Here is a 19,739-nt window from a genome sequence, read left to right on the forward strand (position 1 = left end):
ATATATATATATATATATATATATATATATATATATATATATATATACAGCAGGTTCTTATTAGTCATCAATTTTATACACATCAGTGTATACATGTCAATCCCAATCTCCCAATTCATCACACCACCACCACCACCACCACCCCCGCCACTTTCCCCACTTGGTGTCCATACATTTGTTCTCTACATCTGTGTCTCAATTTCTGCCCTGCAAACCGGTTCATCTGTACTATTTTTCTAGGTTCCACCTATATGCGTTAATATACGATAATTGTTGTTCTCTTTCTGACTTACTTCACTCTGTATGACAGTCTCTAGATCCATCCACGTCTAAACAAATGACCCAATTTCGTTCCTTTTTATGGCTGAGTAATATTCCATTGTATATATGTGCCACATCTTCTTTATCCATTCATCTGTCGATGGGCATTTAGGTTGCTTCCGTGACCTGACTATTGTAAACAGTGCTACAATGAACATTGTGGTACATGACTCTTTTTGAATTATGGTTTTCTCAGGGTATATGCCCAGTAGTGAGATTGCTGGATCGTAGGGTAATTCTATTTCTAGTTTTTTAAGGAACCTCCATACTGTTCTCCATAGTGGCTGTATCAATTTACATTCCCACCAACAGTGCAAGAGGGTTCTTTTTTCTCCACACCCTCTCCAGCATTTGTTGTTTGTAGATTTTCTGATGATGCCCATTCTAACTGGTGTGAGGTGATACCTCATTGTAGTTTTGAGTTGCATTTCTCTAATAATTAGTGATGTTCAGCAGCTTTTCATGTGCTTCTTGGCCATCTGTATGTCTTCTTTGGAGAAATGTCTATTTAGGTCTTCTGCCCATTTTTGGATTGGGTTGTTTATTTTTTTAATATTGAGCTGCATGAGCTGTTTATATATTTTAGAGATTAATCCTTTGTCCGTTGATTCCTTTGCAAATATTTTCTCCCATTCTGAGGGTTGTCTTTACGTCTTGTTTATGGTTTTCTTTGCTGTGCAAAAGCTTTGAAGTTTCATTAGGTCCCATTTTTCATTTTCATTTCATTATTTTTGTTTTTATTTCCATTACTCTAGGAGGTGGATCAAAAAAGATCTTGCTGTGATTTATGTCAAAGAGTGTTCTTCCTATGTTTTCCTCTAAGAGTTTTATAGTGTCCGGTCTTACATTTAGGTCTCTAATCCATTTTGAGTTTATTTTTGTGTTATGGTGTTAGGGAGTGTTCTAATTTCATTCTTTTACATGTAGCTGTCCAGTTTTCCCAGCACCACTTATTGAAGAGACTGTCTTTTCTCCATGGTATATCCTTGCCTCCTTTGTCATAGATTAGTTGACCATAGGTGCGTGGGTTTATCTCTGGGCTTTCTATCTTTTTCCACTGATCTATGTTTCTCTTTTTGTGCCAGTACCATATTTTCTTGATTACTGTAGCTTTGTAGTATAGTCTGAAGTCAGGGAGTCTGATTCCTCCAGCTCCATTTTTTTCCCTCAAGACTGCTTTGGCTATTCGGGGTCTTTTGTTTCTCCATACAAATTTTAAGATTTTCTGTTCAGTTCCATAAAAAATGCCATTGGTAATTTGATAGGGATTGCACTGAATCTGTAGATTGCTTTGGGTAGTATAGTCATTTTCACAATATTGATTCTTCCAATCCAAGAACATGGTATATCTCTCCATCTGTTGGTATCATCTTTAATTTCTTTCACCCGTGTCTTATAGTTTTCTGCATACAGGTCTTTTGTCTCCCTAGGTAGGTTTATTCCTAGATATTTTATTCTTTTCATTGCAGTGGTAACTGGGAGTGTTTCCTTAATTTCTCTTTCAGATTTTTCATCATTAGTGTATAGGAATGCAAGAGATTTCTGTGCATTAATGCTGTATCCTGCAACTTTACCAAATTCATTGATTAGCTCTAGTAGTTTTCTGGTGGCATCTTTAGTATTCTCTATGTATAGAATCATGTCATCTCCAAACAGTGAGTTTTACTTCTTCTGTTTCAATTTGTATTCCTTTTATTTCCTTTTCTTCTCTGATTGCCATGGCTAGGACTTCCAAAACTATGTTGAATAATAGTGGTGAGAGTGGACACCTTTGTCTTGTTCCTGATCTTAGAGGAAATGCTTTCAGTTTTTCACCATTGAGAATGATGTTTGCTGTGGGTTTGTCGTATATGGCCTTTATTATGTTGAGGTAGGTTCCCTCTGTGCCCACTTTCTGGAGAGTTTTTATCATAAATTGGTGTTGAATTTTGTCAAAAGCTCTTTCTGCATCTATTTAGCTGATCATATGGTTTTTATTCTTCAATTTGTTAATATGGTGCATCACATTGATTGATTTGCGTATATTGAAGAATCCTTGCATCCCTGGGATAAATCCCACTTGACCATGGTGTATGATCCTTTTAATGTGTTGTTGCATTCTGTTTGCTAGTATTTTGTTGAGGATTTTTGCATCTATATTCATCAGTAATATTGGCCTGTAATTTTGTTTTTTTGTAGTATCTTTGTCTGATTTTGGTATCAGGGTGATGGTGGCCTCATAGAATGAGTTTGGTAGTGTTCTTCCCTCCACAAATTTTTGGAAGAGTTTGAGAAGGATGGGTGTTAGCTCTTCTCTAAATGTTTGATAGAATTCACCTGTGAAGCCACCTGGTCCTGGACTTTTGTTTGTTGGAAGATTTTTAATCACAGTTTCAATTTCATTACTGGTGATTGGTCTGTTCATATTTTCTTTTTCTTCCTGGTTCAGTCTTGGAAGGTTATACCTTTCTAAGAATTTGTCCATTTCTTCCAGGTTGTCCATTTTATTGGCATAGAGTTGCTTGTAGTAGTCTCTTAGGATGCTTTGTATTTCTGCGATGTCTGTTGTAACTTCCCCTTTTTCATTTCTAATTTTATTGATCTGAGTGAGTCCTCTCCCTCTTTTTCTTGATGAGTCTGGCTAATGGTTTATCAGTTTTGTTTATCTTCTCAAAGAACCAGCTTTTAATTTTATTGATCTTTGCTTTGTTTTCTTTGTTTCTATTTCATTTATTTCTGCTCTGATTTTTTGATTTCTTTCCTTCTGCTAACTTTGGGTTTTGTTTGTTCTTCTTTCTCTAGTTCCTTTAGGTGTAAGGTTAGATTGTTTATTTGAGATTTTTCTTGTTTCTTGAGGTAGGCTTGTATAGCTATAAACTTCCCCCTTAGAACTGCTTTTGCTACATCCCGTAGGTTTTGGATCGTCGTGTTTTCATTGTCATTTGTCTCCAGGTATTTTTTGATTTCTTCAGTGATCTCTTGGTTACTTAGTAATGTATTGTTTAGCCTCCATGTGTTTGTGTTTTTTACGTTTTTTTTCCCTGTAATTCATTTCTAATCTTATAGCGTTGTGGTCAGAAAAGATGCTTGATATGATTTCAATTTTCTTAAATTTACTGAGGCTTGATTTGTGACCCAAGATGTGATCTATCCTGGAGAATGTTCCGTGCGCACTTGAGAAGAAAGTGTAATCTGCTGTTTTTGGATGGAATGTCCTATAAATATCAATTAAATCTATCTGGTCTATTGTGTCATTTAAAGCTTCTGTTTCCTTATTTATTTTCATTTTGGATGATCTGTCCATTGGTGTAAGTGAGGTGTTAAAGTCTCCCACTATTACTGTGTTACTGGCGATTTCCTCTTTTATAGCTGTTAGCGGGTGCCTTATGTATTGAGGTGCTCCTATGTTGGGTGCATATATATTTATAATTGTTACATCTTCTTCTTGGATTGATCCCTTGATCATTATGTAGTGTCTTCCTTGTCTCTTGTAACATTCTTTATTTTAAGGTCTATTTTATCTGATATGAGTATGGCTACTCCAGCTTTCTTTTGATTTCCATTTGCATGGGATATCTTTTTCCATCCCCTCACTTTCAGTCCTTTCAGTTACATACATGTCCCTAGGTCTGAAGTGGGTCTCTTGTAGACAGCATATATATGGGTCTTGTTTTTGTATCCATTCAGCAAGCCTGTGTCTTTTGGTTGGAGCATTTAATCCATTCACATTTAAGGTAGTTATTGATATGTATGTTCCTGTGACCATTTTCTTAATTGTTTTGGGTTTGTTTTTGTAGGTCCTTTTCTTCTCTTGTGTTTCCCACTTAGATAAGTTCCTTTAGCATTTGTTGTAAAGCTGGTTTTGCGGTTCTGAATTCTCTTAGCTTTTGCTTGTCTGTAAAGCTTTTGATTTCTCCGTCGAATCTGAATGAGATCCTTGCCGGGTAGAGTAATCTTGGTTGTAGGTTCTTCCCTTTCATCACTTTAAATATATCATGCCACTCCCTTCTGGCTTGTAGAGTTTCTGCTGAGAAATCAGCTGTTAACCTTATGGGAGTTCCCTTGTATGTTATTTGTCGTTTTTCCCTTGCTGCTTTCAATAATTTTTCTTTGTCTTTAATTTTTGTCGGTTTGATTACTTTGTGTCTTGGCATGTTTCTCCTTGGGTTTATCCTGTATGGGACTTGCTGCGCTTCCTGGACTTGGGTGGCTATTTCCTTTCCCATGTTAGGGAAGTTTTCGACTATAATCTCTTCAGATATTTTCTCGGGTCCTTCCTCTCTCTCTTCTCCTTCTGGGGCCCCTATAATGTGAATGTTGTTGCGTTTAATGTTGTCCCAGAGGTCTCTTAGGCTGTTTTCATTCTTTTTTCTTTATTCTGTTCCGCAGCAGTGAATTCCACCATTCTGTCTTCCAGGTCACTTATGCGTTCTTCTGCCTCAGTTATTCTGCTACTGATTCCTTCTAGTGTAGTTTTCGTTTCAGTTATTGTATTGTTCATCTCTGTTTGTTCGTTACTTCTTCTAGGTCTTTGTTAAACATTTCTTGCATCTTCTCGACCTTTGCCTCCATTCTTTTTCCAAGGTCCTGGATGATCTTCACTATCATTATTCGGAATTCTTTTCCTGGAGGTTGCCTATCTCCACTTCATTTAGTTGTTTTTCTGGGGTTTTATCTTGTTACTTCATCTGGTACATAGCCCTCTGCCTTTTCATCCTGTCTATCTTTCTGTGAATGTGGTTTTTGTTCCACAGCCTGCAGGATTGTAGTTCTTCTTGCTTCTGCTGTCTGCCTTCTCTGCATGCTGTTTTTTTTTTTTTTGCGGTACGCAGGCCTCTCACTGCTGTGGCCTCTCCCGTTGCGGAGCACAGGCTCCGGACGCGCAGGCTCAGCAGTCACGGCCCACGGAGGGCTTCCCTGGTGGCGCAGTGGTTGACAGTCCGCCTGCCGATGCAGGGGACGCGGGTTCGTGCCCAGGTCCGGGAAGATCCCACGTGCCGCGGAACAGCTGGGCCCGTGGGCCGTGACTGCTGAGCCTGCGCGTCCGGAGCCTGTGCTCCGCAACGGGAGAGGCCACAGCAGTGAGAGGCCCGCGTACCGCAAAAAAAAAAAAAAAAATGCTATGTAGCTCTTTTTGGAAAAGAAATTAGCAGAAACTTAAAAGAACAGTAATTTAAAAAAAAATTTTTTTAATTTTTTTAATTTTAAACATCTTTATTGGAGTATAATTACTTTATAATGGTATGTTAGTTTCTGCTTTACAACAAAGTGAATCAGCTATACATATACATATATCCCCATAAGGAACGTAATTTTATATACACACATACATACACACACATTTGCATGCATGCATACCTATATAGCAATAAAGTAGCAACTTCAAAAAGCCCAGAAAGAATTTCCAGGAACCACTACAGAATAAACTGTGGCTAGGAACTTTTTGTGATGATTAAAACTAGTACTAGTAATAACAATGAAATCTAACATTTATTGAGCACTTACTGTATGCCAGGTAAGTCCTCCAAATGCGTAGGTGTTATTATAGTTTAGGGAACTTAAATGACATGACTGAGGGAGGTGGCAGACCAGGCAGAACCCAGGACTGCATGCTGAGCTGTCACCACTGTACGTAACTAATTCTAGATGTAATTCTTTGACTCATGCTTTCACTCTCCCTTTCCTGTGAGCTCCATGAAAGGAGGGGACATAACTGCTTTGTCTTCAGTATCCCCACCAGCAAGCCCAGTGCCTGGGACATAGAAGGAGCTCGATAAATATCTGTTGAATGAATTCATGAAATGATTAATAATTAATGAATTGAAGTCCAGCTTAACCAGTGTGCTCTGCTACCTCTATTTATATAAACTTCTATGTTATGTTTCAGAAATTTTTCTTTCTTTAAGCAGGTTTAAGGTAAAAATCTGATCTAAAATAGTTAGGTCTTACTCGTGAATTATTTCCTGCAGACAAGTTTTGGCCTTACCCCTCTCCCTATGCCACTGCAGTTGGGGTCAGTCTTGCCATCAGCATGGCTGTCCTTGAAGCAAGTTTAAGCGTCAGTTTTAGAAGATAACGCTGGAGAACGGGTGCCAGTTTTCCCCAAGTGCGTGATCATCTCTTCTCCTTAGTCACCTACTGAGAAGGGCTGGTGCCTTCATCCAAAGCCTCTTACCTTCTGCACCAGGAAGGCTGTTTTCTGGCCCCCTCCATTTTTTTTTTTCCTTATTTTTCTTACGTTTGCCTATTACAGTCTCTTCTGGCTTAAATATTCTCTTCGGATGACTCTGTCTCTTTTGGACAAATAATCAGCCTTTCCGATTTCAGTTCCCTAGCCCTGTTTCTCCTGAAGTAAATGTTTGGGTATGTGAAGAGAGGGTCTCTGAGGCCTCATGGTGGTGGGAGAGGAGGACCTGGGATCCACACGGGGCCCTCTGGTTTCTTTCTGGTTTCTGCTGTGGAAAAGCAACCACTGAGGTGTAACTGGTCTCCTTCGGCTTTTGGGGGGGTCACTGAAGAGCACCTGTCCCTGAAGTCCGTGTCCCAGCCGTTTGCTCCGTGTAGTGAAGTCACTGTACATGTGAACGCTCTCACCTGATCCCAGATCTCTGCTGGTTGCCAAGCCTCTCGGAAGTGCTGCACTCTCTCAGCCCTGGGTCAGACGGGAGGAGGCGGGAGCGTCGCCTTAGGCTCAGGTCTCTAATCTTGCTGGCCATCCATGCTGGAAGCTACCGAGTTACTGCCCCTCACTGTGTTCAGACAGGCTCTACCTGGACTTCATGACTCCTCTGGAAGGCCATGCCTGGGAAGTGAGCCTCTAGTCCAGGTGCCTCCAGGTCTTACCTTGATGTGCTTCCCCACCCCTACCCCTATCAAGGCCTGCCCTTGGAACGGAGGCGTCAAGGGCCCCAGCACCTAACCCCTCAGCTTCCCTGTCTTCCTCTTCTTTCCTTCCACCGAGGCAAGGGTCCATGTCGCACTTCTGCTACCTCCCTCCGGAAGAGATTTTCTCAGTCCTATCTTCTTCCTTCAGAAAACAGTCACTTCACCTCCTCACCTGGGACAGTTGCCAGGTACTGGGGCAGGAAGAGTGAGGCAAAGGCAAGGGGAAGTTTTACTTATTTTAATTTCCAAAGATATTGTCTGTATTACGTTATAAATTGTGATGAGCACTCTGAAGGAAACGAAGACAGAGAACAAACGATACGGAGGCCTGCCAAAGTGAGATCGTCCAGGGAACGCTTCCTGAGGAGGTGACATTTAAAGAGACCCACAGGATGAAAGGGAACCAGCCACATAGAGAGTAGGGGGAGGGGTGGGGGGACGTTCCAGACAGAAGGAACAGGAAATACAAGAGAAACAGGAGCCTTCTGGGGATGACTCTTGGATGGTGAGAGAAGTCAGGGAGGTGGGATTGAGACCCAGGACCACCGTGGAGGCAGCATGAGGTGGGCAGAAGGAGCATTAATCCCCTTCTTCTGAGAAGTGCCAATGCCCAAATCCAGAGCCTCTTCTCTTGGCCCTAAATTATGTGCAGGGCTGGGTAGGTGTTTGCTGCCCACTGAAAGGCAGTGAGGAGATGAACACATCAAAGCAGAACATCGGCATCAGGGTCAGTTATTGAGCCCCTGTTGGCCCAAAGCCAGCGCTGGAGGCTGTGGGGAATCCAACAGTGCAGGTGACTCAGCGCTCCCTCCCTCCACCCGTGAGCTCACATTCTCTCATTAAACAGAAACACAGCTAAACGTATAAACCCTGCTAGAAACTGTCTTGCACATCTCTGGCTGTGTTCCTTCTAAACCCAAAGAGAAAAAATGACTCACACTTGTAAAAATTCCATCCAGACAATACAGCAAGTGAAAAAGAAGAGGATCAAAAAAAAAAAAAATCCAACTACCCAGTGATAATCACTGCAGTGTCCTTCTCGACATCTGTCCGTAAACACACACACACACACACACACACGCACGCACGCGCTAAATGGGGTAATGTGGACATGCACTTCTGTGTCCTGCTCTGCTCACCTGGTGTTGCCTGATATGCACGTGTACTTGACTCTCCCTGTGCATTTTTTGGTTCCACTGAAAACAGAGAACTGGAAGGTGTTTTTTCTAGAACAGCAACCCTGGAAAGCCACAAAAAAAAAATGACGGGGAGGAAGAGCTTTACCCCTTTATAGTGAAGAAAAATACAGATCCACAATCCCAAGAGCCCTGGGTTTCACATCCATTTCAGCAGCTTGTGACGATGATACCAGCACCCAGGCAGGGCTGATCCTCCCTCGCCCATTCCATACATTCCCCGCAAAGCTGCCCCGGTCTTCTCTTAAAAGCTGCCTTTGGTGTGTTTGGTGAGAAGAAAAGGTAGACAAGCAAGAAGGTCAGATTCAAGACCCTGTTCTAGATGGGTTGGCATCCCACACAGGTGACCACAGTATGACGTAAGCTGGGGCTGGTGAAAAAGCAAGGCCACAGGACTAACTCAGGTTTCAGTGGGTGGGTCATGTGGAATTTGAAAATGCATATTCCTATCATAATGTTTATATGTAGAAATTTTTTTAAATCTACTTAATGCAAACTACAAAAAAAAAGAAAAAGCTCAACCTAATTTCCTTGGCTAGTAGAGAATCCAAAAGAAGGGCTCTACCTAGTGCAACTTCTGACACATAACTGGGAAGACATACTCATCCCCAGCCTGGAGTAGGGGTGAGAATACCCAGTTCTCCAGGGCCCTGGGTGTGAAAGTTTAGTTTGCCAAAAGAGATCATGGGCTTGAAAAGTTTGGGGAACTCCACTCCGTGCCATTGGTCAGGGCTCAGACACATGAGTTTGCAGATGTGTCCCGAAAACACGAACAAACTTGCCTGATTCCTACAAGGAATGTCCTTTCCCTCCTCTAGCTGTTTGTGCTGCCGATGTTATTATTAGTCATAGTTAGAAAGGGAATTTTATACGTGGACTGCATCATAATCTCTTTTGCTAAATAAGTATGTAGTATAAATGCTTTGTGAATTATAAATCTGTATCGTCTCTTTCTTGGAGATTGTAAAAGAGACTAGCCCTCATCTCTCCTGGGTGCTCAGACGTGGGACTGAGCCATCAGGCAATCCTTCCTTCATTCCCTTTTGTTCAGCCAGTATTGATTGAGTACTTCCTATGAGTTGGTCACAATGTGCACTCATGCAGAGAGGAAGAAACAGACTTTAAATAAGTAAACACAGACAAATATAAAAGTACACATTATGAAAACTTCTCTGAAAGAATCGGGTGATTTCTAGTTTAAAAACTCTTTGACCTGGAGGAATCACATTTGGGTCCCGTTGAATGTGTGGAGACAGTTTTCTTCTTCTGATCTTTGAGGCTGATCCAATTCTTGGCTCAGAGACCAAACCCCCTTCTCCTCTGGTTCAGACGGCTCATCTGCTCATCACAGCACCTGAGACAGAGCGGACCCAGCAGTCCAGACGCTGAAGAATAATGCTTAAAGCATAAATGCCGGGACTTCCCTGGTGGCACAGTGGTTAAGAGCCCACCTGCCAATGCAGGGGACAAGGGTAAGATCCCTGGTCCAGGAAGATCCCATATGCCAAGGAGTAACTAAGCCCGTGTGCCACAACTACTGAGCCTGCATGCCACAACTACTGAAGCCCGTGCACCTAGAACCTGTGCTCCATAACAAGAGAAGCCACCACAATGAGAAGTGTGCACACAGCAACGAAGAGTAGCCCCCGCTCACCGCAACTAGAGAAAAGCCCATGCACAGCAACGAAGACCCAATGGGAAAAAAAAAAAAGAAAAGAAAAGCGTAAATGCCAGGTAGGGGGGAATGGTGGAAGATGCTGTCGAACCTCTAACATTTTATGTTAGAAAAACCTCAGAGTTTTTCTAACATAAAATGTATTTATATATATGAAGAAAAATGAGAAAGACTGGATATGGGTTTCTTTTAAATGACCAGGTAAGACTCTCTCAGAGCTGGAAATTGCCAGACTTCTCACTGGTTTGCTGTTTTGACTTTCCAGGGTACCCAGAAAATATGCCTTCCCTACAGCCCCACAAAAACGCTCTCTGTGAAGTCCATCTTAAGGTGAGTACGAATGAGCAGAAACCCAACACCTGGCACCCATAAATGGGTTTTTTCCTGTGATCATTCTGATGTCAGCTTGCTATTTCCTTGGACCTTGGCGTTATACTCAACATTTTGCTAAGCTCTTGACATGCATTACCTCACTGAATCTTCACAGCAGCCCTATAGGACAGATAGTGTTATTGTCCCCATTTTATGGATGAGGAAATAGAGGCCCGGAAGGACAAAGCCAAGATCACACTGCTTGTGTATAGTAGGACTGAGGCGCAAGTCCAGGTCCGGCTGGTTCCGAGCTTTGCTCTCAAGCATTTGTGTTCTGCATGCGTCACCTGCTTCTTTTTTCCGGCACGCATGCAAATATTTTGGTTTCGTAAAGAAAATCAAGAAATTTTTTCCTTTCATTTTTCTGGTTTGAAATAGAACTCAGATGTCAGCAAATGCTTCTCTGAGAAGAACGTGCTTATTCTTCACCAACAGAAAGTTAAATGAATGGAAGGAACCGGTCGCTGCTCGGTGCTCAGCTGCCTCTCGTGCTCCCATCTTTCCACCTCCCTCTCATCTCTCCCCCATGTCGGGTGGCAGCCTCCCCTCGGGAATGCCACCACGCAGGTCGGTCGGCCTGTTGCTCTGTCACCAGCTAAGATGTTACATCATAGTAACGGTAGCTTCTGTTTGTTAGGTGCTGTGCTAAATGCTTGACAAGCATTCTCTTGGGGAATCTTTAAATCAGCTCCATAAAGTAGATATATTACTACCACCACTCCGCATAGGAGGAATCGGAGCCTCAGAGAGTTGAAGAGATTTGACAAAGATCTCACAGCTGGTAAACCACAGAGCTGGGAATTAAACCTGGGTTCGTGTGATGCCAGGGCTTGGGCTGTCAATCACTAATGCCATCCTGTGTGAGTCTGAGACCTTATCCTGGTGGCCTGGTGATTTAGTCTTGATTTATCTGCAACTAGGTGGTGGCAGGAGGTGGTGTTTTCGATGTTCCCACCCACGACTCGTACTTGCCAGAATGTCTGTTAGAGTGACAAACTTGACTGTCAGTTAGGGATTGCAATTGGCTGATGAAAGGGTCCAAGGATTAAGAAGTAAAACATTTCATATCTCACGTTCAAGCTTGACTTCGTCTTCAGATTGCAGACCTTCTCCCCAGGCCCCATGATCTTTCTCCTGGCCAGTCTGAAGCCCGAACTAAGAGGGCATCTGTGCAGAGGTTAACCTTTTTCTTGAGCACAGAAGTATCTTGCTGCTTCTAAATCTTAACTTGCTTTGAGAGCAATAGTTTGAATTATATGGGCTTAAATTTCTGTGAATCCTTTTTTCTTCTTCTTCTTTTAAAATGAAGTTTCTCCAGCTCCTTTCTTCTGTATATTTAAAGACCAGGGATTTCACTGAGTTGTAATTTCATTTAATTGTCTGAGTAGGCCTTCACTTTTCAGTCCTCCACTTATAGCCAGAGCAAGCTGCAGCAAGAGAGTATTTTTAAAGATGCGAAGATTAAAACGTCTACAGTTGCTGCCAATAGAAGAAAAAGAAAACCATATATATATATATATATATATATATATATTTTTTTTTTTTTTTTGGCGGTATGCGGGCCTCTCACTGTTGTGGCCTCTCCTGTTGTGGAGCACAGGCTCTGGACGCGTAGGCTCAGCGGCCATGGCTCACAGGCCCAGCTGCTCCACGGCATCTTCCCAGACTGGGGCACAAACCCATGTCCCCTGCATCGGCAGGTGGGTTCTCAACCACTGCGCCACCAGGGAAGCCCAGAAGAAAATATTCTATCTCTGTTTGTTACAATCATGAACTTGGAAACTTAAAAGGAAATTAAAATATAAATACTATGGAGTCAGATAAGCCTGAGTTCACATCATGGCTCCACTACTTCACAGCGTTGTTATCCTGGACTATTTCTTTAACTTCTGAGCCTCAACTTACTCATCCTTAAAATGGGGATAAAATAGTACTTGCCTCATAGAGATTAAATGAGATAATCCATGTAAAGCATTTAGCAGGGTGCCTGGCATATAGTAAATACTCTGTAAATATTAGCTATTATTTTTACCTTTCATTTACAAATATGAGGATTCTTGCTGAAAGGGGCCTTAGACAACGTCTAGTCCAGTTTCCTTGTTTTACCTCTAGAGGAACTTAGCTCAAGGAAATTCACGTTGCTTGTCCAAAGCAAAACATAAAAGAACAATCCTGCTAAGGACAGCCTTTTGCCCTAAATGGGAGAGGAATTGCCAAAGGAAGAAAGACACGTCAGGTCATCTTAATTACATTTCATCATTAATTGCTATGTAAATGTCAGTGAATCACTTTTTTAGTAAATAAAAGTAAGAATCATGGAGATTAGTCAAGGTTGCCTGAAACAGATGCTCTCAGTTCCCCCCTCCCTCTCTTACTCTGTGAGTGTGCTCAGGGTACAGTCACTGCGGTTGGTTACTCGCATATGTTCCTTCATTGATCACTCCTTGTTGGTTTGTACCTCCTGTGGCCCTTCAGGGAATCCAGCTATGATTTTCTAGGAGATAATACTTAGCTTTCCTGAAGACCTGAGACTGGCTCCACATTATTTAAATTTCCACCACACTGCGGCTCACTCTGTCCATTCTATTTCAGTGCCATGAATCTGGACAAATTCGAGAAAGGCCCCAGGGAAATTTTTCATCCTGAGATACAAAAGGTAACAGAATTTTGTGCTTCATAATTGTATAAATTTGATCACAGTGTTAGAACTGACAAATCATCAGTGATTCTTAGCCTAGGATCCCAACCAGAATCACCAGTGGTTCTCATCATGGAGAACCTCCCACCCGACATTCTGATGCAGTCAGTCTAAGATAGAGGCTGGGAGTCTGTCATTTTCAGAAATTCAGAGGATAGAAGATGTCCCGAAAGCTGTCCTAGGACTTACTGTTAAGGGAAAGCAGTCCGCCTTGGGAGAAAAAAAATTTAGAGTCATGAACTAGGTAACAGTCCATCAGAAAAATGTCAGCCAAACTTTTGTCTTGCAGTTGCAATCAATTTCGCTTTGAAATCATCCCCTTGAAACGTATAAACACAGCCATCACTAATGGTGTGACAGTTGTGTGTTAGAGCTCAGCTTCGAGGAGTTGGCATGCCAGGTGGGGTGACACGGGAAGAGGCTGGAGAGGCACGTTGGACTCTATCCAGGAGACAGCGGGGAGCCAGTAGAATCTTTAAGCAAAGGAGCATCATGCTTAAATCTGCTTTTCAGGGAACTAATTCAGGCAGTATGAGAAGGATGGATGGAAGCGTGAGCGATCTTTGTGTACATACCTTCACGATACAGTTAGCTTTTATAATAAGTTCCTGGCTCTCAACTTAGCTTACCAGAAATGTATAGAATTGTGAATTCCCATGTCTTTTGTTCTAATTTAATTTTTAAAATAGTATTTGTACCCTGACTCAACCCCAGAAGGAACTGAGGCAAAAATGGATGTGTTAGGTTAAACTTTAAGCAACTTTAAGCCATCATGTGCTTAATAGTAGTTCCTTATAGCCACCTTAAAAACAAATAATTAGAATTATAAATTCAGTACCAGTGTGCCCTTATTACTTAATTTGTACCAGTTATCATACTCAATCCCTTCCTCCTTGGAGCCTGGACCCCCAGACACTGGCGCCAAAACCCACGAGGCTTTTGGATGCTTCCTTCTGCGTCTTGCTGCTGAGCAGATCCCTCTGCCCAGAGAGGTCACCCCTGCCTGGCCATTCTTATCTGCTTTCTCTCTCCCACCAAATGAGGCAGGACAAGAGAGCGAGACACAGCAACCTTCTGCCTCCTTATATGATAGCTCTATGCCTGCCTTTCACCAAACAAAAGACACTTTCACACTCTCCCTTTTATTCATGAGCTTCCCCTCCATCCTCTGTGGGTGTGTGCGCAACTTACCAGCAGGAGTTCCCCTGCTGTCATCAGGTGTCTGTAGATTTCCCTTAGGAAGGCTCGAGCAACAGGCTTCCGGTGTAGGGCAAAGAGTTCTTACAAAACACTGGATCCAAAAGGTAAACGGAAAATAAACCACCTGCGCTCTAAAGAAGGCATCTTTCCACCAAAAGTGGGAAGGTGGCTGATGCTGTTTTAAAATATTATTTGTCTGTTTCTGCTGCCCTTCTGTGTAACATTTTTCTCGGGCGAAATCCTCCCAGAAGCGGCATGTGATAAGCTAGCTTTAAGTGGTTAGAGAAACCTAGGTATCTGTGTGTTTCTTCCCACTGCTATGCATCATCTTTGTTTCCCGATAGTTGTGGTATAATATGCCTTTCCTAAATGACCAGGTATTGTATAAAAATCTGTAGAGCTAAATTGGAATATTTTAAGCACTTCGAAGGGCAGAAAAGTGGTGTCAATGTCAGTAGACTGAAGCTTGGCTTTCACAGAAAGTCAACATAAAATGACCACCATTCAGCATGGACATAACTTTTCGAACTTCATTTGACAGGACTTGCTGGTTCTTGAAGAACAAGAGGTAAGTAGTCTCGAGAGATGCCTGGTCGTGCCGCTCCGCCTCCATATTTGTAAATGAGCTTCCCCTTCACCAGGAACACAGCCCTTTATCCCAGGCACACCTCTCTGTGGATTTGCACAGCGAGAATCTCTTATCACTGAAAAGACTCCACTGACATGTTTTCTCGGGTGTATTTCAGAATTTTCTATGCAGCTAGCCGTAAAGATAGAAAAACAATCAAGTTGCTTAAATCTGCTTGGAAATATTCGAATGTTAACCTCATGATCAGGGTAAGGAATTAGGTTTTTGTTTTCATTCAGTTAAAGCTAGTGTACTTTATTAGCACACTCGACTTACAGAATGCCATATTATTTGCATGTTTCCATTTCCTGTTGTCCCATTTAAAAAAAAATATGTTGGGTTTTCCAAGTCCATAACTAACATAGAGAAATATCTGAAGTATTATCAATAGACAGTTGAGTAAATCAGTGGAGTGTGTGTACACTGTGCCTCTCGGTAAATGGCAGTATCATTCGTCCAGTTGCTCAGGTCAAACTTGGGAACATCCTTGACACCTCTCCTTCTGTCACACCCCCCATCTAATCCATCAGCACATTCCAGGGACACGTCTCAATGCCTCCACCACCACCGCTCGAACCCCTCGACACCAGCCCCACCGTCTCCTGCCTGGACTCTGCAGCTCTCCAGCTCTTCTCCCTGCTTCCTGTCTTGCCCTCTCTTCTAGTTTTCACAGAGTATCCAAACATGCCAGGCCAGGTCCTCCCTACGAAGGCCTGCGTGATATGGCTGGTGCCACCTCTCCATCCTCTGCTCTGCACTAACCACACTGACTTCCTTCTTCTTCCACCTCCTCAGGAAGCCTGCTCTTCCCACCGCAGGGATGCTCCTCCCAGGTGTCTCATGGGTCACACCCTCACTTGATTAGCATCTCTGCTCAGCAAGGCCTTCCCTGGTCACCTGTTTAAGACAGCACACCCTGCCTCTCACCCACTGCCCTTCTTACTGCTTTGCTTATCTTCTTAACACATGGATTTCATTTATTCAGTTTTTATCTGTTGCCCCCATTAGAATGTAAGCACCATGAGAGCAGGGACTTATTCAATTTTGTTCACTGCTGTATCTTCAGAGCCTAGAACTGTGCAGATAGAGGACACAAAGTAAATATTTGTTGGTTGAATAAGTGAATTATGTATGTATTGATTGAATGAATTATGAAATATTATGATGCCATTAAAAAGAATGAGGTAGACCTCATTACTGGCATGGAAACATTTCCACGACATAGTATTTACTGAGAAAAAAGTAATTCACAGGGCAATACTTACAGTATAATCCCAGTTGTTTTTATAAACACAGATTTCTATGTGTATTCATTCATTCACTCCTCTCCTCCATTCATTGATTCAACAAATGTTTACTGAACTCTGACTGTGGGTGAACCGTGTACTACTTGAGGCATTGGGGATTGCTGAACAAGACAAGGTCCCTTCTTCATGGAGTTTACAATCTGGTGAGCTAAGACCAACTAAGCAAGTAAATAAGCAAACATAAACACGGTACTGTTGACAGCCCCAACAGCTGTGGGGAAAGTAAACAAGGTAGGTGATGTGGGGTCAGGGGTAGGTTTTATACGTTAACCAAACAGGGAGGGTTTCTCTGAGGTAACGGCATCTCAGCTGATTCCTGAACATGGTGATGTAAATGCAAGGAAGGAGGCTGAGAGGTTTCACCGCCGACTGTTGGCAGGAGTTGCTTTGGGCAGGTTCATGGAAGTGTAAGGTGGGATGAGGCAGAGAGCGGGCAGAAGGAGACATCTACATTTTAATCTACATATTCACCATGTATGAATCATGCTTTTTGCTAAAGAATCCATGAACTCCACGTGTAGTTTGTAAAAGGCAAAAAATAAAAGTCATACACATTTCTGACAAACATTTGAAGAATACAGAAATGCACAAAAGGCATAAAGAAAATATCACCTGCAATCACAGAGGAAACTAGTATTGGTATAGTATCACATTTTGATATATGTTTGTTATATTTTATATAAAATTAGGATTATACTATATATAGTTTTTATGTCTCAAAATGACTGTACTTGCTAATTCACAAATATTTATTGAGCGCCCAAGAGTGCATGCACCTGCCCGTTGTGACAAACAGTACAGAAATTTATCAGTGGAAAACATGAAAGCTCCCCCACTTCGCCACTTCCACCCTCCCTTGAAGAACCACTGTTTGCTGTTTGGTGTACATCCTCTCACACTTTTCTTTGGATCTCCCAAATTTTGACAAAGGCGTAGCTGATCTCTTTATTTCTCAATTTTATTTCCTTACTAAGGGGATATTTGCGAGAAGCAACAAGAGCACTCATGACAATGTACCTGAAGAGGCGTGAGCAGTGGCCAGCATCCTTCAGAGCTTCTCTGAGAGCTGTGTGGCCAATGCACTCTTCTCTAATCCTGCCAGCTTCTTGACTTTATCTCAGTTCCACCCAATTATAGTGACAATCAGCTGCAAAGACGGGCGGGGAAAAATCAGTAAACAATTCTAGTGATGTTTCTGAAAGGTTAGCTATTTGGTAAAGTGTTGTTTGGTGTCCTGAAGCCTAAGTTTTATTTGTCCACTGTGTAGAGAGCGCCCCCTGCCCCCGCCAGGAGAGAACATGGCATCCCAAGTAAACACACGTGGAGAGGGTGACAGATGTGTAGGAACATGTGAATCACAGAAATATGGAGACATTGCCTAAATAAGAGTAACAAGGAACCAGGGGCGTCCAGTTTTGAATCAGGACATCATTTCTTGATTCCAAAATAGTCTTCTGGAATCAATGGGACATTAGTCTCCCCCGTATACTTCACTTTCTTCAGAAGAAATATAATTCCTAGCATACTATTAATTCCCAAGAATGTGACTATACGTTGACGATAATCATGTTGAGTTTTGTCTCAGGAAATTTAGAACTTAAAAATTTAAAGTCCCATACAAGTGGGCATTACAAATATGACCTCATCTCTATGGTGAGTGTCTGAGCAGGACTGAAGTTCCAAGAAAACCAGTTCCCACAGATTCCCTCCACCAGTCACCTCTCTCCAGGGGCCCAGGTGTGGTCTTGGGACTTTGAGCACTCCCTCCCATCCCCCAAGTGGCAGCCAGCCTCATGAAGCACTGATGACGTTAGGCTCAACACTTCGTTAAAATATGACCCGTGGTGGTCAGGTAGCCCCAAATCAAATGATGCCCTCCTCAAATAGCCCCTCCTAAAAACTATCTCCTCAAAAAATATAATGCATCTGTTCAGCGATGCCTTGATTTCTGAAGATAGGAGAAAACTGTTCTTCATTGACATCATTTGTGAAGCCCGGGAAACAAAATTACCAAAACGAGACCCCATAAGGAATTTCAAGTACATATCAAGGCCTTGCAACACCAGTCTTTCTGAAGCCTCCCGATGAAGTGGGTGAGTACCCTCAGCAAGGGTACTGATGCCAGTCACAGAGCTGCCCCAACAAAGCTTTTTAAAGCTTCAGCCAGTGATCAGGCAGCAGTGGGTCCCATTTCTGCTTGTAACTTTTAGCTTCGCTCAACTCAAAACCATCCTGAGAAGACGCTGCCACTGTGTTGGAAAGAGCACTGGATCGAAAGTCAGGAGACCGGACTTCCAGCCCCAGTCCTGCCATCCACTTAGTACCAGCCTTGGGCAAGTCTAGTCTTCCCTGGGCTTCAGTTGTCCTTTCTGTAAAATGAAAGCTATGGATTCAGTGGACCAGAGGGTCCCTTCTGGTTCTAACAGGCTGTTAGTTCATGGCTTATGGCTCATCGCTCTTGTCACTGACCCAGTCTTTCTGCCCTTGGCTTGCTAGCTGTCAGCTCAGCTGGACCTGATCCTGGGCCTCCTGACCGTCTGCTGGTTGGTTCCTCTAGTCCTGTGGTTCTCAAAGTGGGGTCCCTGGGCCGCAGCATCAATGTCACCTGCGGACTTATCAGAAATACAAATTCTTGGACGCTACCCCAGACCTGTGGAATTGGAGACCCTGGGAACGGGGCCAGCAATCTTTATTTTAACAAGCCTTCCAGGTGATGCTGATGCCTGGTCAAGTTTGAGAACCACTGCTTTAGTCTCTGCACTGTTATTCTAAGAGGGTCATCTGTCAGACCCCGAACTACTGTAGGTGCTTGTTAAGGGACTACTGAGAATGGAAGCGGTGTCAGAGTCTTAGAGACATGTGATTGCTGTCACATTCCCAAAGGAGAGAAAGAAGAGCTACAAAAAGCATAGAACCCTGAAGTGGACAGAAATCCTTGACAAAATCCCAGGAAATTTACCAAAAATGGGTTTGTGATGAAGAGGTGATCATTTGGAAGCAGCTTGTGAAAAATAAGTTGTATCTGACCACTTGTGTTTCTTTTCTCATTTATTACGCATACAATTATGCCATGAATATTTATTAACCCTCTCCAATATACCCAGCACAGTGGCGGGTCCTGGAGATTCCACGGAAAGTAAGATGTATACCTTCCCTCCTTCACAGGACTTAAGTTCTAGTGGGAGAAACGGACAAATATGCAAGCTCAATAAAAAGAATTACAGAGTGTGAATAGTGCTATTAAGAAAATAAATAAGCTGCCGGGACGGAGAATAACAATGTGGGAGTGTGTTGGGAGATCAGGGAAGGCCTCTCTGGAAATTGACGTTTGAGTTGAGACCCGCATGGTGGGCAAGAGCTTCTGTAGAAGGAGCTGTGGAGGAGCCCCGGGTGGAGGAAACAGCCTGGGAGCCGCCTCCCTCTTCCTCACTCCGTAGAGGAAACCACCAGATAGAAAATTACTACTACTGATGGGTAT

General features: G+C 42.7%; 1 protein-coding gene across 3 annotated transcripts in view; it reads left to right on the forward strand.

Annotated features, from left to right (window-relative positions):
• The window catches only part of GARNL3 (GTPase activating Rap/RanGAP domain like 3), a 153,915-nt gene that overhangs the window by 84,320 nt on the left and 49,856 nt on the right, over nt 1–19,739 (forward strand). For 2 of the 3 annotated variants that reach the window (XM_029203628.1, XM_029203629.1), the window contains exons 7-9: nt 10,322–10,386; nt 13,021–13,084; nt 14,868–14,894. In XM_029203628.1, the coding sequence (XP_029059461.1) occupies nt 10,322–10,386; nt 13,021–13,084; nt 14,868–14,894 (156 nt within the window). Of the gene's footprint in view, nt 1–9,710; nt 10,387–13,020; nt 13,085–14,867; nt 14,895–19,739 lie in introns of all 3 variants that reach the window. The other variant, XM_029203630.1, reaches the window with a different exon arrangement.

This window comes from Monodon monoceros, unplaced genomic scaffold, assembly GCF_005190385.1.
Source record: "Monodon monoceros isolate NGI ecotype Baffin Bay Population unplaced genomic scaffold, NGI_Narwhal_1 Super_Scaffold_5, whole genome shotgun sequence".
Taxonomy (NCBI): Eukaryota; Metazoa; Chordata; class Mammalia; order Artiodactyla; family Monodontidae; genus Monodon; species Monodon monoceros.